Below are 24,766 nucleotides of genomic sequence, written 5' to 3'. Positions count from 1 at the left end.
AGCCTAATTTGAGGTTCTTGTCCCTTCGCTGTGAAAAAAGCAGGGGGTGTTTTTTTAAAAAAAAAAAACAGCGCATGCTGGTCCCAGAGAGCTCATCTGTTCATTGGTGCGGGCAGCTCTAAAAACCATTTGAAAATGGAAACATTTTGTTTAAACACACAAGAACTCTCTCATGGAGAAATAAAAGTTTAACTCTACAGTAAAGTAACAGGAAATTTGCCTCGAGGCCGAAGGAATCCATGACCATATTCACTACACAGAATTTTGGGAAGATCTCTGCGATCTGTGGTTCGTTTGGTTGTGACCAGTTGGTGACGATGACAACTAGTAGTGGCAAGTGTCCAAATCATTTTCAATGTGCTCCGTACTGTTAGAATTTTAACCTGGTTGATATCACAGGTCAAATATAGCACCACTGACGCAGATGATGAAGAACATGTAGCACAGTGCGTTAAGTCCTCATTTACATTTTTATTTATATTGCAAAATAATACATTATAAACCATTCGTCTCAGAAAACAATTAAATTGATTAAGACACAGGCAAGTTTCCAATAACTGAAGCATGACCAGCAAACATGTCGCCTAAGTGGATCGGTTACAATCCTTCTATCATTGTTAAATGGAATCAATGTACTATGCATATCTCCTGCATCGCTGTGGAGTCCCCTAAGATTCTCTCCGATCGTAAATAATATAGTCTTAGTTACATAAGCCTTAGGTTCTGTGGTCAAAGGCTATTTTTACTTGGAAATAAACAAACAGCACATTGTTATGGGTGTCTGACCACAATAAAAGTTTAGGGTGGCTCATTGCAGGGAAGGACTTTACTCCTGGTAATAAAAGAGTGACTCTCACAGCACAGACATGGAGTGGGAGACATTGTACTACACCCACACACTTCAGCTAATGGACAGCGGATATTTACATACTGCAGTGCAATTAAAAACCAAAATAAAAAGTTCTTCATTAAAGAAACGTTCCAAACCAGCCCACTAGAGTGTTGGACAGAGTGAATAGAACCCCATCAAAATTAACTGGTACTGAAGCACATCTGATACGAGTCATGCAAAACAAACACAAAAAAAGACCCAAGTATACGAACAACCAATCAATAACAGGAACCAAGTGGACATTTCGGCACGTCCGAAGTAAGGGGTGCAAATCGGTGACGAACGCCCCTCTCTGGCACAGCAAGAGCTGTCGAGATATTGCAGTAGTTACCTCTTCTTTTGTGCAATTCATCACATAAAGTTTGAACAGAACTGTCTCCTAGGAAATGTCCCCCCCCACCTCCCCATCCCAACCGCAGAGGGTATCCTTCAACAATGCATAACTGAAATGGAATAACATTGTCCTTAATTGTAAAAGTTGCCAAAAAACTTTATGTTCTTAATTTTGATAACGATGTATCTGTGGCCACAGAGCAGGCAGGGTCCGCGAGAGACATGGAGAATTCTCCAAGCCTGCTCCGTGACGTAGGGCACGCAAAGCAGGAAAGGCTGGGGGTGCAGGAGTCGGCTCTTTGCTGCTCGGGCGAGAGAGGGGTTTTGCAGTGCTGCTGAAGACAGCCTGGCGCATCCCACTTCTCCTCCTGGAGGGGCATCCAGGGTCCGTCTCTGGCAAAGGAAGCTTCTCGCAAGCCTCCCCTCAGTTTAGGAAGGCCTCATCACCCTGCACGTAGGAGAAGCCCTTGAAGGCGTTGGAGCTGCTGGTCCCCAGGCAGGAGCCGAGCTCAGGGGTGCGCCCCACTGAATTGGGGACCATCTCCTTGGTGAACTCCGGGTCAATGTGTCGGAGGTCAGCTGGGCCATTCTGGAGCAGAACGAAAGTGTGAAAGAGTGTGTAACAAGCCACACTCGGCAGTTTTATATTTTAGGAAGGGCTTCACAACCTTTTGGGACCCTGTAATTGCCCCTAGTAATTCCTGTAGAGCAGTCCTTGCACTCCGTTTCTCTAACGGTCTGAATTTTAAGATGAAATGTTTTACATGACTCGGTTTTGCAAAATCGGCTCACTTTTTAATGCATTAGTTCAGAGACTGCTTGCACGTGAAAGCTTCCCAGCTACAGTACGCGATATCTCCTACGAGATCGTTCGCAGAGAAGGGTCTTTAAGTTTGTTCAAAGAACAGGCTTAAAGACGTTCAAGCAGGGAGCTGCATCAGCATGCATGGCCTGCAAAGGAACAGGTAAGGGTTTATTCCATGCTGAGAGGAAAAGAAAAGAGACAACCTTTCGGCTACGGTGCTAGGAGTGGCTTAAAGAATGCTTTCCATCTAAGAAATAGTCGAGCTGCGTCCTACGTTGCCTATGTCTGTAGTGGAATCGTTGATTCACAGTTTCATTTTCAGAGGGGTTGCAAGAGTCTCTAAAAACCAATATTAAAATGACAATTTGCTGAATTTGAAATTCCTCTGCTTAGGTTCAAGGGTGCACTTGTCTTGGCTGTTTATGAGCCACTGTTCTGGAACACCACCCCAAAAGAGACTCCGCCACATCTTAAATCCAGCTTTAATCTTTTTCAGTTTAGAGGGTCAGTTTTGTGATGGTCTTAGCTTCAGTTTTTTTTTTTAATCTGCAGCTTAACAATTTTATTTATTTGTTATTTCTTATTTGTTATTATGGTAAAGCACTTTCAGATTAACTTTAAAGAGATGATTTTTTTATTCTATTAAACTCGTTCAATTAATTCTATTAGGTCTCGGTACACTAGATGACAAGACACACACACACACACACACACACACACACACACACACACACACAGGTTCTGTGACAGGAGAGGGCCTGCTTACCACTTTGGGGTTGTAGGGAGGAGTGATCCTCTTATGATACAGGTCATCCCAGTTTATGGGGGAGAAAAACACATGGGTTTTAAGCTCCAGCTGGAAAAGAAAACACTTTCCATTCAGATGACAAGTTTAAGCAATTTGGGAAGGAAATTCATATTAAATACGAACATAGGAGGAAGCAGAGTGAGAATGAGCAAAGAGACTTCTTCCAGCATGAAGATAAATAATAGCGGGAAAAATCATAGATATTATATAAAATACATATATATTTATAAAAAAAATAAATATAAAATTATACTATTCATTTATCTATATAGTACGAGAATGAGATAGAAAAGACTTCATCGCCTAGTGCCGTGTGAGGATCAGAGGAGGGGGGATGGGGTGTGTTCGCAGGGACTCACAAAGTCGGCCTTGGCCCCCATGCGGTGCTGGGGGTTCTTCTGCAGCAGCCCCCTCAGCAGGTCACAGGCCGCCATGCTCTTGCCCGGCGGGAGGTGCAGGGGCTTGTGGAGAATGTGGTCGTACATCTCCGACACGTCCCGGCTGTAGAACGGGGGCTGTAGGGAGGGGAAGGACAGAGACCAAGTTTGCACACAGGCCCGCTGGCCGGGCGCAGAGATCTGGGCCCACAGCCGCGCAGAGTCCCGCTGGCCGGGCGCCGAGATCTCGGCCCACAGCCGCGCGGGGTCCCGCTGGCCGGGCGCCGAGATCTGGGCCCACAGCCATGCAGAGATCTCGGCCCACAGCCGCGCGGGGTCCCGCTGACCGGGCTCAGAGATCTGGGCCCACAGCCATGCAGAGATCTCGGCCCACAGCCACGCAGAGTCCCGCTGGCCGGGCGCAGAGATCTCGGCCCACAGCCGCGCGGGGTCCCGCTGGCCGGGCGCAGAGATCTCGGCCCACAGCCGCGCGGGGTCCCGCTGGCCGGGCGCAGAGATCTGGGCCCACATCTGCGCGGGGTCCCGCTGGCCGGGCGCAGAGATCTGGGCCCACATCTGCGCGGGGTCCCGCTGGCCGGGCGCAGAGATCTGGGCCCACAGCCGCGCGGGGTCCCGCTGGCCGGGCGCAGAGATCTGGGCCCACAGCCGTGCAGAGATCTCGGCCCACAGCCACGCACAGTCCCGCTGGCCGGGCGCCGAGATCTCACACACAGCCGCGCAGAAATCTGAGCCCACAGCCGCGGGGGGTCCCGCTGGCCGGGCGCAGAGATCTGGGCCCACAGCCGCGCGGGGTCCTGCTGGCCGGGCGCCGAGACCTCGGCCCGCAGCCACGCAGAGTCCTCACTCACACAGAGTACTGATCCGCACAGCGATCACGCCCACAGAGTACTGATCTGTGCAGTGATTGCTGCCAGAGTGGGAGCTGATGAAGACAGCTGCGAGAGAGGAAGAGGAGTATGTACAGCTTGTTCAGGGGGGAACAGTTAAATACACAGACCAGGAAGAAGCATGAGCTGAAATGCATGTAAAGACTACAGGTGTGATCCTGAAGTTCCCGTCTGATTGCAAGATAAATTACAGCGGTACCAACAGGACACCTAAGCCTAAAAGGATACCTGGCATGAGCTGAATAGTAAGAAATCCACAGCAGTGTGGCCACTCAGACTGAGGTGCAAGAATTCTTCGCCATTTCAGCGGTTTTCCATTCCACTGCTGTGGTACATTCCAGGTGTACAAGTGCTTACAGGCACAGCGCCGCCCTGCAGGCCACACTCACCAGCCCATACAGCATCTCATAGAGCACAGCTCCCAGACACCACCAATCCACCGTGCGATCATAGGGCTGCTTCCTCAGCACCTCCGGGGCCAGATACTGCAGAGACAGAGGGAGAAAAAGCACATAGTCACCATGGAGACCTCAGTAGGGCTGAGGCATGAGAAAGGACATTCGCCACACCTGCACCACAGGTCCTGTGTCACACCGTCATTCAGGCATTGACAGGCCTAGCGAGACCCTTCTTACCTCTGGAGTCCCACAGAAAGTCGAAGTAGTTCCTTCAGCCTCTATTCCCTCCTTGCACAGCCCAAAGTCAGTCAGCACCACATGTCCCTGGACAGCAGAACACAAAGCACCTCATTTCATTAGAGCCCTCAACCGGTAGCCTACACACACTCTCAACAGCTGCACAGAAACGCAATCAGCAAGCTCTTAAACCATGTGGCCTGGGCTTGTTTCTGCATGACACTCTGTACATAAGCCCACAAGTTAAGAGATAAGATAAGATCACTTTATTAGCCCTATATGCATTAGGAATTTGTTTTCGCATACCCCAGCTTGCTCTCCATGAGACACACAGACACACAGATTGTACAGCGCACCTGGAGCAGTTGGGGTTAAGGGCCTTGCTCAGGGCCCCAACAGAGTAGGATTCCTCTGCTGGCTGCAGGATTTGAACCGGCTACCTTCCAGCCACAGGCACAGATCCTTAGCCACAGAGCCACTGCTCCACCCATAAGGCTCGGCAATCAGTGGTCTTGAACCCAGACCTTAATTGATTGCAGTTTATTCTGCGGATTTGAACTCTCGCCACCCGACGAGGTGCCACAGCGTTACTGCAACAATTTTAAAAGGACAGAAGGATCTTTACGGACTCCTGACAAGGGTGCATCCAGTGGATCAAGAGGCATCGCGTAGCCATGAAAATGCACCAGTGTTTCCATGAGGTTTTTAATCTGGGTGGACGGAGGAGTTCTTGGCAGAGCCTGCATGTTATTGCCGGTCCACGGGAGACGCACCTGAGAGTCCAGCAGGATGTTCTCTGGCTTCAGGTCTCTGAAAAAGAAGGCAGAGGAGAACTCCATTGGTCGTGGGTGAGCAGGCGAGACAGGAGAAAATTAACGAATCGTGATTATGCCGTTATGTTGCCCAGCACCCTCGCAAGAAAAACAAACTCCAGTTTAAATGAAATGAAAACACTGTCTTCATGGATTAGATTAGCTTCAGATGAAAGTCTATATGCATTACGGATACACAGCTTTATAGGGTGGAAAAACTGAGTTTCAGAATATGTGGAAAATGCACAACCCAGTCAGACCATAAAAGTAAGAGTTTAGGTTATAAAAGTTATGTTTCTATTAATGTTGAGTTTATAATGTATGTCTTATCATCACAGCTAAAAGTGTCAGTCACCCTTATCATGATAATTGACCTGCAAACATTTAAAATGACTCAGGTAGTCGACAGGGACACAGTGTTTGGAAAGAGAGGCAGTCCAGGCTACTGTACCAGACAGTTTTCAATAGCAAGCTTTATCTCTGAAGGTGAAGTGGTCTTATTCAGTCCTTTAACACCATCGAGTCCTCCTAAGGTCTTAAATATCTAATTGTGCTTAAAACGATTTATGTGGTCACAGTCTAGGAACCTGGTAAAGCCAGACTCGGTGAACTGTACCGTTGTTCCAATAATTTTGGTAATCTAGTTAGTCTGAATAAATGGTGTGATGAGTTCGCTTTGCAGTTAAATGTTTTAAAAACAAAGGAGCTAGTCATTAATTTTAAGAAAAAATGCGTAATTAATGGTCAGACTGTGGAAACTGTCAATGACTACTAATACTTGGGCCTGGTTATAGACAAAAACCTGAGTTTGGACAAATCCTGCAACACCATTTATAAAAAAAGGACAAAAGAGACTGTTTTCTAAGGAAGCTAATCTATTTCAAGGTAAATAGAACCATCTTAAGACTTTTCTACAAGTCTTTTACTGAAAGAATCTTGATATACTGCCTCAACTGCTGGTTTGGTAACATCAGTACCATTGATTGTAACAGTAGAAAATTAGTCAAAATAAGTAGGAAATTAATTGGGGTCAATCAAAGCTCCTTAAACATCCTCTACAAACAGAGTGTGACAAAGAAAGCAAAGTGTTTTATGGATTGTCTATCTCACCGCCTTCACACCTCTGTGTCCCCAAGTATGATACTAATAGACGCAGGAAATCTTTCACCCCCACTGCAGTATCTCTTTTAAGCCATGTTTTGTAACTATCCTCTCCCTTATCTTGCTGTAACCCTGTTGCACTGACTTCTTGGCTTGTAAAGTCTGTGTCTGTCATTGTGTCATATTTTCCCCCAGCTGGGGCAATAAAGCCTGAATTGTGCCGAGCAAGCCCACCGACACGAGAGCGCACGGGGGCTCGGACCTGTAAACGATGTTGAGGGAGTGCAGGTAGCCGATGGCGCTGGCCAGCTCCGCAGCGTAGAAGCGCGCCCTGGGCTCCAGGAAGCAGCGCTCCCTCTGCAGGTGGAAAAACAGCTGCCGGGAGAAAGGGGAAGGGAAAGGAGACTTTGAGTGCTTTACAAGTTCAAACCTGACAGCACAGTATAATCCCTTCCCAACTCATTCTTTATGCCATAATTCTTCGTGCCACACTCACACGCAGGCTGGAGTCTCTGGCTGTGCTCGCGATGAGGTTTTGCAAGCAAATCACTGCTGTGGAACCTTGGATCCTCCTCAAATAACCAAACCCGAGCAGACAAACCTCTGGAACGGGCTTCCAAACTGGGGGAGCCAATCCTCTAATCCCCTCACGCAAATCTGGGGGGAGGATTCATTTTCTCCCCGTTTCTGCAGTGCCTTTACGCCGCCCCCTGCTGGCCTAACCCAGTTTTGACACTGCAGATCCGGCTGCGCTGGTCTGCTCCCTAAAGCCATAGTACAGACACCACAGTACCTCCCCGCCATTCACGTAGTCCAGGACAAAGTAGAGCTTCTCGGCGGTCTGGAAGGAATAGTGCAGCCCCACCAGGAAAGGGTGTTTCAAGCTCTTCAGCAGCACGTTGCGCTCGGCCATGATGTTCTTTTGCTGGCAAGACAAAGAGCACGTTCACATAGAAAGAAAGTGACCCAAGTGGAAGATTCTGCCAGCATTCGTCACCAACAAACCCTTTGTCACTAGATCTCATCCACAGCCTACTGGAGGGATTCAGGGTGGTGTTGATTCCACGAGACACGAATTTACAGCTTTCCTGTCAACAGCGTTTGTGCATTTTTCCAGCCATGTTAAGGAAGGTCTTGCAGATTTTAGAGGCAAGGGATCCAGTGCATACAGGGCACAAACACGAGCTGAACAGGGCAGCAAACAGACTGGCAAGGAAGGTGGAACACACGACATGGAGTGTTCAAAATAAACAGGAGGAAAAACAAAGTACTGTAAATGTAACAGAGGTAAATTATCATCTTCTCAAAACAAGTGGGAAGTTCTGTCCTTTGTACTCTGTTGGCCGGACAACTGCAAGCGAGACTGATTAGATTAAGGGATATCGTTTTCTGAAAACACTCCTTGGCATCTGAAACCAAGCAGGGAAACAGGTTGTTTCCGATAATGAAGGGACTTTTAACATAAGGTAGAACTAAACAGGCAGATCGAACTAGATTGACCGAAAGCAAGCCGCGTGGCGAGCATGATGTCCAACCTCTTTTTTCTTCAGTATGACTTTTTTCTGCAGAACTTTCACAGCATAAAACTTGTGGTCCGATTTCCGCTTGGCTAGCAGCACCTGAAAGACAGCGACGCCCACAGTGAAATATCGGATTGAGATTAGGAGATATCTCAGACAGTTACCTCTCTGTTCAGTTCTCCAATACTGTGCTTCTTTGTCACCAGAGAGCCAAGCTCACTAATTTCGACTTATATCACTTATATAGCACTTTTCTGGACACTCCACTCAAAGTGTTTTTACAGGTAATGAGGATCCCCTCTACCACCACCAGTGTGCAGCCCCACCTGAATAATACACCAGTACTCTCACCACACATCAGCTATCAGTGGGGAGGAGAGCAGAGTAATGAAGCCAATTCATAGATAGGGAATATTAGGAGGCCATGATTGGTAAGGGCCAATGGGAAATTCGGCCAGGACGTCAGGGTTACACCCCTACTCTTTTCGAGAAGCACCCTGGGATTTTTAATTCCACAGAGAGTCAGGACCTCGGTTTTACGTCTCATCTGAAGGACAGCACCTTTTTACAGTATAGTGTCCCTGTCACTATACTGGGGCATTAAGATCCACACAGACCGCAGGATGAGCACCCCCTACAGGTCCCACTAACACCTCTTCCAGCAGCAACCTTAGCTTATTCAGGAGGTCTCCCCTCCAGGCTCCCTCCTGCTGAATTTCAGTGGGCCGCCAGTTGTGAGTTGCAGGGTATATCGTGTACAAGGTATATCAGGCATATCATATATTCTTGTAATGCAAGAGGTCACCATACCTTCCCAAAAGTTCCTTTCCCAATCACGGCTAGGAAATCAAAGTCTGTAGGTCTGGCTCTAAGGAAACAACCAAGGAACAAGAAGTATTAATAACCTGACCGTACTACATACGATCTAATCTTAAAATCCTTCTGAGTTAGATGCAAAAAGTTTTGCATCTCACTATGCTGGGATACAAATAACGTCCTCGCTTTGAGCTAGGTTTCAAGGCTCTGAAGAGATGGAAAGGTAGCAATAGGGGATTAAACTGATCTCTGTGAGGGCCTCATTTCAACAGACATATGCAAGGGGATGAGTTCAATTATCCCTGAACAGCATACTTAGTCTTTTGAGGTGCATTTGGGGTTGATATAATATACAATTCCTCCCATCTTTATGTGAATGACTTTTTTTCAATGCCTAGATGAATCTCATTTATGGTATGAACTATTTTTTTCCCCTGAAGAGCTCAAGGATTCTGCAGGCCAATGGCTATGCTGAGTGTGGTTAATAGTGCAATAGATTGAATAACAAACCCAGCTTTAGCTTTTGCCTGACTCAAGTATCTTCCCAGTAAAGCCACATAATGTGAGCATTTTATCTACAAATGTAGTTCTCAGGCTGCTTAGTTAACTGAAGGGTGAATCAAGGTGCAGCATTAGTGCACAAAAACGTGAAATTAGATTTTAGAAAATGGCATGTGCCACTGTGTGCTGCTGTGTGCAACACTGATTAAGGGGATTCTTGCAACACTCCCAAAACAAAGAGTCTGCTAACTAACTGACTTCCATCCAAGAGCTGAATTTGTGATATACTTTCAAGAAAAGCACAAGTAAAGCAGTTTTGTGTACTAAGGCCAACTTGATTTTGAAAACAAGCATTTCGCCCTAACCAGCATCTTTCAGTGTAACTATTGACATTAATAATATTATGATGTTCTCTGTGGTTGTTCCTTTGTGTTTGTGTGGTTTCACAATGGTGCATCACAGAAACCAAAGACCCAAACACAGACTAATGACTGTCCTTCTCCTTGCAGTACAGACTTAATTCTCCTGGCACAACTATTTGCTCTGCTTCTACTCAGAGTATCAAAAGCTGCACGTTTCCTACAGTACATCACCCTATTTAGAGTGAGAGGAAAAAAAACGTTGTATACAACTTTGTAGAAACAAATGGAAAGGTGGAATATTTTCTATTTACAGTTTTCTTAGGGTTGTTTCATGGGAAACGCGTTTGTGGACAGCAGTGAAAGAGCAGTTCATTCTGCCCCAAAATGCACTTCACAGGTGGACATGCAACCGCCAGGAGGTTTGCAAATGGATCATCAAGCAGCAAAATGTCTGTGCGATTACGGATAAAAACGGGTCTGTTCTTTGCATGATGCCTCACAAGCTTGTCTTGTAAAAGAGCTCTTAAAATCACTGCCGAGCACACTCCTCCTCACTAATCCAGCTACCCTCTCCTTCGGATCCCCTCACGATCGCAATGACACACGGCTAGCAATTTCACAGAGCTCTGGGTTTTCTCAGTGGGGCTCTTTAACTAGAGAAGAGCCATGTTAGAATAACTGAAAAATAACTCTCACGCATGGAAAGTTACCAAACCTGGTAGCGAATAATCAAAAATGACTTCATGACATAACTATGTGGGATGTACAGCAGATGCTCCATACACAACAGGCACTGCAATGTTCCCTCTAAGTTGTGTGCGTGTGCGTGCGCACATAGGAAATTGAACTGCGCACAAAAAATTAAATTCCCCCCCAAAAATGATAATAAAACAAACACAGTTGTCAATTGAAAAATGCTAAATTGACCACATGGGACTGGCTGCGAGAGGCTCAACGTGGCTGTGTGCATTATTATTGTGACTCGATCATCGATCTCTCTGCTCTCGTAGTCTCGTACCTCCCTGCTCATGCTCGCTCGACACTCAGTCTCTATGACTGGGCTCGTTGAATCGCTCTCCCGGTCTTTTAAATCTCTATGCTTCTATGTGAATGACTATATTAACAAAAAATAATTTCAGGTTTACAATTTTACATACTCTCAATTTAGTGCGCACAAGTGAAATTGCACAACTCGAAATTTTTGCACACATAGGCCATTAAAAAGTAGAGGGAACATTGACTCACTGTGGATTGGCCGACGGTCCCAGATTGACATCAGTGGAAGAGGATACCCGAAGCTAGAGGAGAGAGGGAGCCGTATTAAACAATCACTGCACAGGACGTCCTGAACAGACTTCAGTTTCACATCGGGGGGGTCTTTAACACAAGACTCTTCACACAGAGCTCCAGCCACTGAGGTGAACTCAACATTTTACCATATCCAGAATCTTACTTTTGGGCGATTTCAAAATCTGGAAACAGTCACGTGGGCAGCAGTGTGGTGCTGGACTCGGGTAACAGGGCCGGTTGTGGGTTCTAATCCCAGGTGAGACAACGTGCGTTGTGCACAACACAATCCCAGCTGTTGTACCCTCAAGCAAGTTGCTTCACACTAATTACTCCAGTAAGATATCCAGCTATAGAAATGAGCACAAATGTCTGCTCGGGCAAATCAATTAGTAACAACAGTAATCACTGAAGGGGTCTGCAGAATGTCATGTTGCTGGAGCCAGAGAACATCACCTTTCAGCTCCTTGAGATGCAACATGAAAGATGCTATGCAAAATATACAGTTATCGTCACCACTAACTGCTGTCCCTGGTACAGGGGGCTGATAATTTGGTCAAAATCACTTCTCCTTACATCACCTGCGTGAGCCAGGGGCTTGAGGAAAGAGTCACTGCAATCGGGCTGGAGCTACAAGTTGCTGGCACAAAAACTTACTTCCATACTTACAAATCCCAGAGATCACTTGAGATTGTGACAAGGCAGGCAAGCGCCAGTAGATCTAGTATTGCTCTAGTGGATAAAGTGTTAGTAATGCTGCTTAAAACATTGGGACAAAAGTACTCATATAAATTTATCAGAAAATGCTCCCATCCTAACTTTTCTTCAGTATTCTTCCTAGCTAGAAAACTGTGTGAAGTGCCACACATGTCCTTCAGTGTGCTACTTTAAGATCTACTAAGATGGGTTTAACGGTTTCCACTTTTGGCAAGTTTGGAGTTTCTTCTTTTTCAAAGATTTTTGAACAGTAGTGCACTCGTTAAAAAGGTTTCTTGGCAATTGATCATGCAAATCTCCAGTGCCTGTGCAGAGAGATGCAGAACTGCAAGGGAACCTCTCTGAAAGTGCTTTTCTATTTGGCTTATTTGATTTCTATAGAGAAGGGATAGTCGGTGTTAGCTTTAAGGTTGTTTAAGGTTGAGATTTTGATGTTCAATATTTCAGTTATAAATGAAACAAATGCCATTTACACTCACTCTCACACAGACTCATAACCTCACAGACTGGACAGGAGATCGTGCTTTGCTGGACATGCTACTCTGAGACAATCCAATCTACATTTGTATGTCTTAAGTAGGCAGAGCTGCAGGTGGCCAGATATACATCTCACTGCTTGAAAGGTCAAACCTATGAAGCTGTTAGAAGGACAAAGAAGACCTACGTGGTTGTTGTTAGCTGTGTGTTTTGTCCGATCCATCTCCAGGAGAGAAACCGCTTCAGAGCTGTAAGGAAATGAAGAATAAGTGTTAGCAGGAGAGAAAACAGTTCATCGCTATCAAACTGATCTGAGTATCTGCATGCGTCCTGCTTTGCTTGCGTCTTCGTTGCAGGTTTGACTTCTGCAATCCGAGACGCAAGACGTGCTGGTTTTCAGAGGGTGGAAATGGAAACTGGCTTGGCGTCTCTCTGAAGGTCAAGTAGTTAAATCAGTAACCAGTGTTAAGGTACAAAACTTAAGGTAAAACAAGCTGAATGCTCAAAATAAAAACACCTCTAATAACCAGGAAAACCATTCCCTTTAAACAAGATGGCATCACAGTGCTCAGACATTAGACACAGAAAGGGGAACGGTAATTTAATTCCAACAGGCCTGACTAGTAGAAAATTATCCATTTCTGTTTAACACTAAGGGTCATCTAAAAGTTAACTAAGGAAATAATGTAAATAATACTAATTTGGTCTGTAGATAAACCAAGCATTCTCTACACTCTTGGAATTGTAGATAGACACACAATGACAGATTATGGGAGGGTAGTGACTCCAGACAAAATGGAGATTCTTGTCTGGACAACATTCCCCAGAATGCTGTGGGAAATCCTCCGGAGGAACTGCAAATTTGGAAAGAGCTGGAAGAGGCCTGGAGAGAAACTTGTGGAAAACCAGTAAGGAGCTTAGCTGCCCAGTTTGTTAGTTAGGGACTAAAGAAAGCAGTCAGGGGCTTGAAGAGTTAGGTTTTGTTGGACTTTATGCTCCTGCGCTGTAAACAAAATGGCACTTTGTTTGTACCTCGTGTCTGCTTTGAGGTTTGTCTCATCCTGACCAGGTTGTCAAAATTCCCCACTTCAAGACACTCCGCGCCAGGGAAAGTCACAGCTCTGCACCTTAACCCTCGGCTCGTGTGACTTGACATTTGCATGGCAGTGTTTGGAACAAGAAAAGAAAACACGACTTACTATTTGCATAGCGTCTCTTTCGTTTTCTGGATGAACTCTTGAAATGTACCTCTTCTTTTGCTTAGAAACGCTGCAAAACAGCAGTTAGGCCGCGTGAAAAAAAAATGGATTTCTACAAACAGCTCCAAAGAAGATTAGAAACGTAGAACAGCCTTTTCCCTCCCTGAATGTAGTATACATTCCACCCCAATCCATCAGAAGTTTATGCCAAGACACTTACAATATGAAAAGACAATAGACTCTCTTTTCTCGGGGGGCAGAAGGCCCCACACGAAATTAATCTGTGCTCAGTCGAGGACGCCTGTCTGCCGTGATCGCAGAACCACCAGCTCTCCTTTTCTCTTTCAGGGTTAACGCATCCCTCCTGTCTCGCCTACAGAAGGATCTCTGGGATGGCACTAAACTGCTCCAATAGCACAATCACCAGGCGGAATCCCAGTGCTCATTTTAACAAAATAATATAAACTTGGAGTGAAACTTTTACAACTGTGAAGATATCATTTGCATTTGTTTAAGGTGTGGCATTTCTTATTGAATGCTCCCCCAACCGCCACCAAAGACCCTTTTCCCAGGACCCAGATCTTCTACAAATTCTCGGCCACGCTCAATCCAGACGTCAGCTTGTTCTCAGCAGCGCCCTCTTGGGCTGGGCTCTGAGGAAATTCAGGGTCAGCCTTTGGGGCATTCAGGACAGGCCTTTGACCTTCTTGCTAACGCCGAAGGTCAAAGGTCGGTGGAGCGATGAGGTGGTGTCGGGCAGGGCGCAGTCACTGGGGCAGTTCTGTACATCTTCATACGGAGCAGAAACAGGCCGCTGGATGTGGGGGAAGCCCGGAAGGTTCTTTCGTCCGTGACTTCAGAAAAATTGGTTTTTAAAATTAAGATATAAAATCCCTCCGATACTATCAATTTCATTACCATACACCCATTTTCTAACCAACTCAGGGTCACAAGGGGGAGCTGGAGCCTATCCCAGCAAGCTAGAAACGCAAGGCAGGATACACCCAGTCCACTGTAGACAGGCATGCACACACACTGGGGATAATTTTCCCAGAAGAGAGTTAATCTACCAGTATGTCTCTGGATTGAGGGAGGAAACCAGAGAACCCAGTGGAGAGTGATGTAAACAGAGGAAGAACATACCAACGCAGAGATAGCACCCGGAGAATTGAACCCAGGGCCCCAAGGCAGCAATGCTAACAACTGTGCCACCAATCACCACACACATGTGGATAACTGTTTATTCACTGCTGAAGCACAGAGCACAGTATTACTGTATCCTGTCCAGGGAAATAATACATAGCTGACAGTTTGTCCTTCTGAGAAAAGAAGAAAGTAGTTCCTTCAGAACACTGTTCTTCATAAACACATCCAAGACACGCAAGGAGGCCATGGTGGCTCTGGTCTGGAGTACAAATAAAGATGTGATGGAAATACAAGAAAAGAAAAAAAAATTGGGGCTTGTCACATGTTGTAGCCATAAAATATGGGATTTAATAATGTTTCCACTCAATACAAACCCGGAGACCTCTTCCAGCTACTGCTGTTCAGTAAAAGCCATGTGACATTATCACGATAAGCAAGAATCACTTTTTTCCATTAGAAATAACCACACCCTTTGTTTCTCTGAACTGCACAGCACGTTTTGTTGATATGAAGTAAAAGAAAGTCAATTTGTCAGGACTGAATCACAAAGATAGGCCTTAACACCCTAGATATTGAACACTCATAACATGGTTTCAAAAACAACTGCTAGTCCTTTTCAATAAAGCTAACTGACCTCTTTAATACTAGAGCAAATACAGGTCAATTCTCAGAGGATAGATTCAAAGCAGAACATCTGCATTTTGGAGGAGACTTAATTCAAAGGATTTAGGCAGGGCTACAATGCAGATCTTGAAGGGACACTATAATATCCCTGTTTTCATTTCAACACAGCCCTAAATAACATAGGCAGCTCATTATTGGCTTAATTAGTCCAATTAATCTCCCTCCAGTTTTCCAGGTTCTGCTGGATGTCTAACACCTAGACACACGTTCTCCAGCAGCAGGACTGCCCAGGTCTGGATGAGGCAGTGCACTCTACACGCCTGCGGGAAACTGCTTTATGCTTAAGAAAGTGTCTTGTATGAGCCCAGTACAATACCCTCACTTCCAAGAACAGAACACAACCCAACAGTGACTGAAAACGAAACCTTGTGACCAGCTCTCCGAACAATCTAAAACATTTATGTTTCGGTCTCTGCTATTAGTTACTAATCTACAAAGGCATCACTGTTGTAGGAATAGTGCCTACTCCTGTTTTAGTTCCTTTATAAATCTACGAATCAGGAGGACATGGAAAGACAGAGGAGAGGAACCCAAAACTCCTTAGTAAGGAGAAAAAAAGGTCAACTGGCTGCCCAACCCCTTTAGGCATGCTAACACAATATAATTTAAAAAAGGAATAAATTAATAAAGGTATTAGTCCATTCATCATGTCTTCTGTATGTCAGTACTCCATGCACATCTCTGGCATGGAAAGACCACTTTACCAATTTTTTTTAGTTTAATTCCAATGCCACTCAATCATTTTCTGGCTCGTTTACACTTTTGTTTCTGCTCCCCGAGTTTTGTTGAAAAAACACCCCCACATGTCTGCACGCATGAAGTTACACGTTTGCTCCCTTATTTCTATGAAGGCTGCTCCTAATAGGCAGTCAAATTCAAGATTAACAGGCAGGTCTTGATGACAGGTCACACTCATCACAGTGAGCGGTTTGTATTTTACTTCAGTCGAATTCGTTACATTTTAGCGGACACACCTGAATGAGGGACGTTTTTAAAGTCCGTAATTGGCACAGGGTTGATTCCAATCACAAATTCCGTTTAAAACACAACTAATGTAGAATATTGAAAGCAAATTACCAACAATCGAGAAGTTGCTCTAGTAAATCTTCGAGACAAACCCCTTTACCATGCTCCTTAAACCAGAAATAAAGAAAAGGCAAAAGCGAACAATATTAAAGAAACTAGAGGGGAGTCGGGGTTCGATTTAAAGACTTCTATGTAGATAGCCCAAGTTTACGTGCGCTAGTACCCTTTTTTTTAAAAATAAAAGACTCTATAGGCAATAGACTTGTTCAAAACCAAACGATGACATAAATTGACCTAAATCACAAGTCTGCTTTTTAATCCAACCTTGAAATGTCTCCGGCGCCTTCAGTTTGCAAGGGAAGCACGCGTTTAGTTCCATTCTGACGGATTTTCACTTTTCCCAAAGACGCAGTTTGCACGTTAGAGCAACACGGTACACCGTTGTGAAAAGAGCACAAGCAAGCCAGTTGACTGTGACAAACTGGTTTACAGCCGCCCTGGTCAATTAATCACTACAGCACAATACTGCGCCGCTTTCCGTTCTGACGTGTGAAGAAAACTGCATTAACGTGTTTCACCTGAGAAGGATCTCCGTTTAAAATTAAGAGTATTTACATAGCTGTAGTGTTACTTAGCAGAAGGGAAAAATAGCAGAAAGCCTCGTCTTTTCATGATTACAGAGGTTTATGTGTTAATCGTCTATTTAAATTGGTATACCCCAAAATCAGATACCTTAAACTTGAGCTAGGAACGCATTTCGAAATGAGGACTGTTGAAGGAGATTGCAAAGAAGAGAAGGCCATTTGCCCCCATTTTACTCGTTTGTTTGCGATCACACTTGTTAATTGGTTCGACGACCATAATCCGGCCGTTTGTTTAAGGAGTAGTAGTGAGATGTTCCCTTTTACCAAAAAGCAGGGAACGTAACTTTCCTTCGGTCGGAAACAACGAGATCTGTCGTGATTCACCTTCATGTCTCACAAAAGGGAACCTTTAATTTTCTTTTCCACGTCAAAGGCGGTGCAAATGTGAATAATGTTAACACGCGTTTACTGCAAGGTTAAATTATTTTCTTTAGATTGTCAACACGCTCAATCGCTTAAATGAACTTTAAATGTTTTAACCTATCGTTTAGTTAGGACAGAGACCAGATTATTTAAGTAAATAGAATCCGTCTATATAATACAATTTTGGAAAACGCATTGAATGGATTTAAAACCATAGACGCTCCTAAAGAGGTCCCCTGTGAAAACCCGGAGAGCAGAGAACGGCAGCACTCACCTGAACGGTCTACATCCCTGACAGAAAAACAGGTTTGATGAAACGGAGTCCGCGTTATCACGACATCACCCCCCACCCCCGGGAGCCGCCCGGGACAGTGTAACCCGATCCCGGGCGCTTTGCGCGACAACTCACATGTCGCTTTTCAAAGTTTTTTTTTCTCTTCTTAATTTATCACATAGTCACGGTTACAACTGCGTTTGATTTCATTTTGAAATCCAACTAATCTTGAGAAATGCAAGATTGAAAAGACAAGGGAAAATAACTGTTGAAGCAGGGGAAGACAAAAAAAACTTTTAAAGCGTCCTGACTGCTTTATTGTCTGGTTCCTCGCTCCCTCTTCTTTACACTGTGGTGCTGTGTTTTATATAATGAGGGGAACCTCAAAAGGGCAATGTTGGCAAGGTGCATTTAAGACCTTTTCGCTCAGGGTAGTGGGAGTGTGGAACAAGGTCCACAGCCCTATTGTTGAAGTTGATACCCTGACGTCTTTCAAGAAATGATTAGATGAGAACTACATTAGCGACCAGCATCCAAACGGGTTAATGGGCAGAGTGGCCTCCTCTCACCCACTTTCTTATGTTTTTAAATAAAAACGTCTGCTGTTGAAATAAAGTGCCGGAGCTCATAACCGACACAAACACACTTCCACACGTTCTCAGTGCTCAGGGTGGAGCCTCCAGCCACATTCATCCCTGGCAAGACTCCCTGGTTCTCTCTGTTCCGTGTTTCAATACGCCTTCAAGCTCTCTACACTGATAAAACATGCAGATAATGAAGACCTGGTCAACTAGGCATGCGACGAGTGTTGGATGTTCTCCTATCTGTAGAGATCTTAAAAGCACCTTGCCAAAAGGGCCCTTTTCAGGTTCTCCTCTTTCTATAATACACAGCGGCATAATCGTAGTGTAATGGTAACATTTTGCAGAATAAAGGGAGAGGGAGTGAGTAACCAGAAAATGATCAGTCAGGACGCTTTAAAAGCTTTTTTGTCTTCCCCTGCTTCAACAGGTTTTTTTCCTTGTCTTTTCAATCTTGCAGTTTCTCAAGATTGTTGGATGTCAAAATCATTTCTGTTTTGAAGAGTTTTTTTTTTTAATCATTTGAAATACAGAGTCTAGCTGCTGGCAGGAAGGAACTCTGACTTGACGGGCAGAGGGGTGGCTCTGTGGCTAAGGATCTGGGCCTGTGGCTGGAAGGTTGCCGGTTCAAATACCCTGGCTGGCAGAGGAATCCTAGTCCGTTGGGCCCCTGAGCAAGGCCCTTAACCCCAGCTGCTCCAGGGGTGCCGTATAAATGGCTGACCCTGCGCTCCGACCCCAAGCTTCTCTCCCTGTCTGTGTGTCTCATGGAGAGCAAGCTGGGGTATGCGAAAAGACGAATTACTAATGCAAGAAATTGTATATGGCCAATAAAGTGATCTTATCTTAACTCATAACTTCCTTTCGGTATCCCGTCATTCTCTCTAAAAGCTTTGCTCTTGCTTATTATCAAAGCACTGAGTGACTTGCAGCCCTCTCCCAGGTTTCTCAGTCAGTGGAGGGTTCGCACTGAGCAAAGAGCTGCTCCAATGGACCACATCAGGAACAACACAGGCTCAGGAACACCAGTGGGAGAGAAGAAATTCTTTGTTTAGGACAGGGAATGGAAAAAACTCCCAGCTCTGTTCAGAGCGACAGAGGAAGATTTCCAGCCGTTTGAATCATCCGCAAAGTGGCTGGTTCAGATCCTTGGATGAATTCGCTTTTAATAATTAATTGATAAGATGGTAGAAATGCCCTCCTCTCACGGCCTTTGGTTTTTCACAACTGCCCCTGCGTTGGGACAGAGTGACCCCCCCCCCCACTCCAGCGTTGTTCAGTTTTATTGCTGAGATGGCAGTGGTTATGTGACGGAGAGAGAGATTTCTGGAAAAATAAAAAAGTGTCCCAAAGAAAGACAAATGCGATAACAGCAGTTCCCTACATTGTGCAATCTTTCAGGCAGCCAGAAGTGTTTGCGTTCTCACAGGAAGCAGAGCAGTGAGGAGCTCTCCAGTTACTGGCACAGCCCTGCCTGGTGGTTTCTGCTCAGGAGTGGCTGAGAGGAAGACACATCTCTGGGGCAGTGCCGTGCAAAGCAGATGGCCCTCTGATCTCAATTGGAGAGAATGCGTTTGCCTTTTGTGCTCATGAGCGAATGTCCTTTTTTCTTCCTCGAACTCAGCTGACCACATTCAGGCAGTTCATCTTCTAGTCTAGATGCATTTCTGCTGAAGAGCCCTGCTACAGTTGCACTTAGCAAGACTGTGGTCTTACGGATTTCTTAGTATTCAAATCCAGACTGAAGACCAGCCTAGCCTACTCACACCTTACATCATAGCCTGCTGCAACCATGGCTGCCGGTGCTGCTGTACATGCCATTGTGTGTCCCTATGTTGGCCCACCAGGTAGAAACATCTGTTCTAACCAAACTATCCTATTCTCCTCCCCACATGTCTGGATGGTGCCCGGGCTGGGCGCTGCATCACTGCCATGGATCCAAGAGGGACATTGTGGATATAGCTTTCGTTTAGGAGGAGTTTGCTGGTCTACAGAGATCTGCATGGAGTACTGACATACAGAAGACATGATGGATTCATACCTTTATTCATTTATTCCTTTTTTTAATTGTATAATGTTAGCATGCCCAAAGGGGTTGGGCAGCCAGTTGACCTTGGACCCCTATCGGGTTTTTTTCTCCTTACTAAGACGTTTTTGGTTCCTCTCCTCCATTGTCTTAAGCGCCTTGGGGGCAACCTTATTGTGAAAGGCGCCATATAAAAATAAACTGAATTGATGTGAATATTCTGTGCCACACTAAGCTAAAAACCGGCTGCAGTCACCACTGCGTGAGTCCAGCCGGTCCGACTGACCTCGCTGTTGGAAGAGCGCTTCCACTTTCCTCGCTGTAGAAAGCGCGCTCCCCTCCTCCTTCATTCACGGAAAAGCACAGGTGTTAAGTCTAGCCCTGAGAAAGAAGAGAATCCTTATCTGTGTGGAAAAATCGGGATTTACTGCTGCTTTGGCACTCTGTACACATTCCTCTCCTGTTCACACTTCTCTGTTTTACAGATCTGGCGCTAGGCTGTTTATGTAACATTAACCATCGGAACAGTGGCTGCTGCGTCAGCGATTGTCGGCCTCAGTTTGCACGTTCTCAATAACCATGCAGACCTTTACGATCACCGCATTTAATCACGACACAGCTAGTGTCAGCATTTGTACAAGTGTACAAGGAGTATAAAACGCGATTAGACGTTATGGAATTGTAACTGTTTCGATCCCCACTCTGGTCTTGCTGTATGTATTACGATGCCATCTGTGTTGGCTGCCGTTACAACATCCTCAGTAATACGTATTTGCCCAGTAGACATACATCGTCTAAAGCCACTATAGGGAAAACTGACGAAGGCACTGAAGGTGGCTTTTCATCCATCGGCCGAGAGGAAGTACTGCAATTTGTACCGGTGGTTCTTCACCAGAGGTCCTCACTTACTGTCCAGGTTGTTCCCCGGGAACAACGAAACCTTGCAAACCTGGACTAACCCAGTCTACTGTGTTTCAGATGTTCAAATTCCGATGTTATAACCAACAGCAAAATTATTAATAACTAGTCCAAGTAGGGAGCTGCGTGAGCGTGCGTAGGCTGCAAAGGAACATGTGAAGTTTTATTCCACGCTGAAAAGAGAAGAAAAGAAACACGGAGTCTTCTTCGCGTGTCGGGTGTCAACCCGAAGAAGGCTCCACAGCCGAAAAGTTGTGTTTGTCTTCTCTTTTCAGCAGGCAATAAACCTTTACTTATTCCTTAATTATAATTACACTTTATCACAAACTAGGACTGTTTTTGAGAACGGTATCTTTGAAAAAACATCTTAAAATTCAAGTGCCTGAGAACATTAGCATCACACTGTCCTTTAGGTACAGAAAGACACCTCAGTGTTATAGTCTGGTTACTACCCCACTCATACGCCTGTCATTTAATTAACCTACCCAAACCACAAACAGCTTCTGGCAAGGTTACCACTACGATTTAGAACTAGAAATTACTCAATGTTCACGATTTTAACACCAGTGCAACCTAAACTGTACGCGTCTTTACTCCGTAATCAACTTTTTTTTTCTTCAGTGTTCTATTTCGCAGAGAAAACGGACGAAAACTTCTCAATTTCGGACAGCTTCCAGCCTTCCTCTGCGCCTTCATCGACGAGACAGTTAAGTGGAGAACAAGAAGCCGGGGTTTGCACGTTTACAGAGTCGAAGAAAGGTTTTCGAAATTGCTACCGGGCATTAAAAAGTTAAGCGTTTTAATTGTCGCACCTCGTAGTGGGTATTGTCTGACAGAACGGAAAACGAAAGGCAAACGGCGTCTGAGTGGGTTTAGGTTTGCTCTGAGGTTGACTAAGATCTTGTTTGTTTACCTACCTGTCTGTCGCTATAAAGACGAGTTGTTGCAGCACCCCGTCTGAAGTCGCTGTGCCCTTTCAGTCACGGTGCAGGTAACAGTATGTTGTTCTGCATCATTAACACCCGAGTGCTTGACAAAGGTCAGGTGCTTCTTTACCTGTTGGTGTAGTTCCGTTTTCCAGCAAGTAAATGATTGACGGATTGAGGGTTGTTCAGATCAGATTCTGTATCTGTGTTGCTAAGCATGCGGTAACAGCGGCGAGTTTCAAAACCTTCCCAAATAGCTGCACAGCACTGCCGGAATGTCTCCCGTGGGCTCCGTGGGGGTAACCTTACCCACTCTGGGATGTGACGGATAAAATATTTGTTATATCCTAATTCTGCCTGCAGCTGAGTAATTGACATGCGAATACTTGAATTCAGCAAAAACAGAAATCTGTATTTGTACTGTAAATGCGACACGTTTACAGTAAATCACCGAGGTGCTTGAACGAGGACAGGTCGCGGTCAGAAAAACACGTAGGTGGGCCAGGCTATGTGAGTAGGGCTCGCCCGGGAACATCAACAAGTGGCTGTCGGTCGCTGTGCGGAAAGATTCGCCTCGCTGGGTCAGAAACAGGACATTGAGTCCGAGGCGGCTGTGAAAGAACAGTCAAAAACAAGGAGATCCGAAAGCAGCTGTAAAGCCGGAGGCAGGATAAATTTCTCCCCCTGCACCCAAACTAGGACAAATTAACATGAAAGTCATTTTAATAGTATTCTGTGTGTGCTGAAGTTGCTTATCCCTGGGCGGCATTGAATTACAACAGTTAACATGACATAAAACAAAAACTACAGTCATGTTGAATAGTTCATGCTGGACACTTTAATCTCGTTGTCATTTGCAACCAGTCAGATCTCTTTCTCCCTGTTAAACTGGCATATTAAGTCCTCCCGACGTTTTGCTAGGAGTCAGCCATGCGGATGAACTGCCAGTTTTGCTTAACAAAAATGTATAAACCACACGATTTTACTCCGCTCCTCTTATCACCGCACGGCGCTGTTCCGTGCCCACGTCCCGCTAATGCCCCTTGAGAAGGTCAGTCAGCGGTCGTTATTTTCATTAATATTGTAACGCAACGGGGGCTCAGGCGGGCGCCCTTGCCGCATCAGGTCGGCCCCACACCGTCTGGGGCTCGAACCCGGGACTTCCGCGTCTCTCTGCAGCGACCCAGCCCCGTGAGCTAAAGAGAGATCTCTTTCCAGCCCAGTAGCTGTAGTCCTGCTATCATAGGGAAGGGCGGTGACGTCACCTGCTCTGGTACGCCGGCTCTTACACAGTACCTGACGGCCGTAAGCGTTACAATATAAACACTTGCAAGGGCAAAAAAAAAAAATCTGTGACCGAAACAGCGGCGAATTTCGCTATACAATACCGATTTGGCTGAAGACCTAGCGCGCTGACTGCAGCTCGGTCGGAGCCGAGCCCGGTGACGCGGGATGTCACAAGCTGTGCTCCCGCGTTGCTCGACCATTCCACCGGCACAGGCCGGCTCTGGGTTCGAGCCCATTTTTGGGGAAAGGAGGTGAATTAAATAAAGCGTATTATATCAGTACGGGCTTGTAAGGTGGTTGGCATGTTATTCTTCTTCTTCTGTTTAAACACGTTTTTTATTCCAGTTAGCAAAACAAGTCGAATTGATTGACAGCGTTCACCTTACACTACTGTTGAATAACATTTACTGTTATAATGCTATTAAAAACTAACTTCTTATTTCAAGTTCAGAGTGCCTGCGTGAGTGTACGCATTGATCTGGACAAGTTAATTTAAAGGAAAATACAGGCCTTTAAATAAACACCACAAAAACAGTGTTTTTCTTCTTTAAGAAGGCAGTTGCATTTGATATGTACTATTTCGTCTCCCTTTTAGAGCTTGTTTTCCTAAAAAAAGTTTAACACGGCTCCTTTTGATTGCTCACTGGAGTAGTTGTTCTAGAAAACTGTTAAGGCATTTTAAGGTTTTACGTGAGAACTTTCGTGTTAAGATGTCTAAAAATGGCCTCGCTCCGTACTGAAAATCAAATTTTTAGATTCCGTGCTCTGAGGTTCTTCTAGTATTTACACGTCCTATCTATCCACTACATTCAGACTTCTTTACAACACTTTTGCCGACGCTAAACACATCACTGCTCCCTACACAACCCCTGCAATGGATTAGATGAGCAGATAATCAGAAAATGCGAGCGGTGGTTTCATCTTCTCGACCCTGAAGAAGGCTCCACGGCCGAAACGTTGTTTTCTCCCTTCTTTTTTTCAGCATGGAATAAACCTATTACTTGTTCCTCCATTATGATGTCAAGCCCAGAGACAAACCTGCATTGCTTGCCAACAGAGACGCAAATTCACTGTATAGGCAGAATTTTTAACATCAGCAAGACTTGTCTACAACTATTTTTTCATGACCATTTTCTTACTATATTAAATTATAATCATACGCCCACCGGTATTAACATTGGCATTTATCCTAATCTATTTTCACAGGTTATTGCGGTTATTTTTAGTGTAATCATTTTCATATCTTTTGATTTTTTTCTAAACGTTACATTGTCTTTTCAATTGCTATAAAGTGAATGGAGTGAAACAGCTATTTAGCCAAATCTTAATTTAGCCAAATAG

General features: G+C 45.1%; 1 protein-coding gene across 5 annotated transcripts; it reads right to left on the bottom strand.

Moving 5' to 3' along the window:
* Nucleotides 1–451: 451 nt before the first annotated feature.
* On the bottom strand, nucleotides 452–22,503 carry sgk2a (serum/glucocorticoid regulated kinase 2a). 5 transcript variants are annotated; one of them, XM_088937728.1, is made up of 15 exons: nucleotides 22,130–22,187; nucleotides 20,581–20,675; nucleotides 13,551–13,620; nucleotides 12,539–12,599; nucleotides 11,116–11,168; nucleotides 9,002–9,059; nucleotides 8,207–8,290; nucleotides 7,465–7,596; nucleotides 6,934–7,046; nucleotides 5,532–5,568; nucleotides 4,759–4,845; nucleotides 4,513–4,608; nucleotides 3,198–3,353; nucleotides 2,797–2,886; nucleotides 452–1,814 (listed from the first exon to the last, which is right to left on the bottom strand). In XM_088937728.1, the coding sequence occupies exons 2-15, from the start codon at nucleotides 20,642–20,644 to the stop codon at nucleotides 1,650–1,652; spliced, it is 1,266 nt and encodes a 421-aa protein (XP_088793854.1). In that variant the 5' UTR covers nucleotides 20,645–20,675; nucleotides 22,130–22,187; the 3' UTR covers nucleotides 452–1,649. The 5 variants fall into 5 exon arrangements, with proteins under 5 accessions (XP_088793854.1, XP_088793856.1, XP_088793858.1 ...); XM_088937730.1 differs by lacking the exon at nucleotides 20,581–20,675 and having other exon boundaries at nucleotides 22,130–22,503; XM_088937732.1 differs by lacking the exons at nucleotides 20,581–20,675; nucleotides 22,130–22,187 and adding an exon at nucleotides 17,688–17,771.
* Nucleotides 22,504–24,766: the final 2,263 nt, after the last annotated feature.

Source organism: Atractosteus spatula, chromosome 19 (assembly GCF_055471065.1).
Source record: "Atractosteus spatula isolate fAtrSpa1 chromosome 19, fAtrSpa1.hap1, whole genome shotgun sequence".
Taxonomy (NCBI): domain Eukaryota; kingdom Metazoa; phylum Chordata; class Actinopteri; order Semionotiformes; family Lepisosteidae; genus Atractosteus; species Atractosteus spatula.
Note: the sequence above shows the minus strand (reverse complement) of the source record. Positions and strands in the feature narration are given on the sequence as shown.

What these genes read in the sequence shown, in the direction of transcription:
- sgk2a (XM_088937728.1), bottom strand. Translation starts at nt 20,644, where the DNA reads ATGAAGGAGGAGGGGAGCGCGCTTTCTACAGCGAGGAAAGTGGAAGCG. An exon ending in GGAAAGGAACTTTTGGGAAG is followed by an intron (nt 8,291 to 9,001) that starts GTATGGTGACCT and finishes GCTGTCTTTCAG; the next exon opens with GTGCTGCTAGCCAAGCGGAA. An exon ending in TCCCTCAACATCGTTTACAG is followed by an intron (nt 5,569 to 6,933) that starts GTCCGAGCCCCC and finishes CTTCTTTTTCAG; the next exon opens with AGACCTGAAGCCAGAGAACA.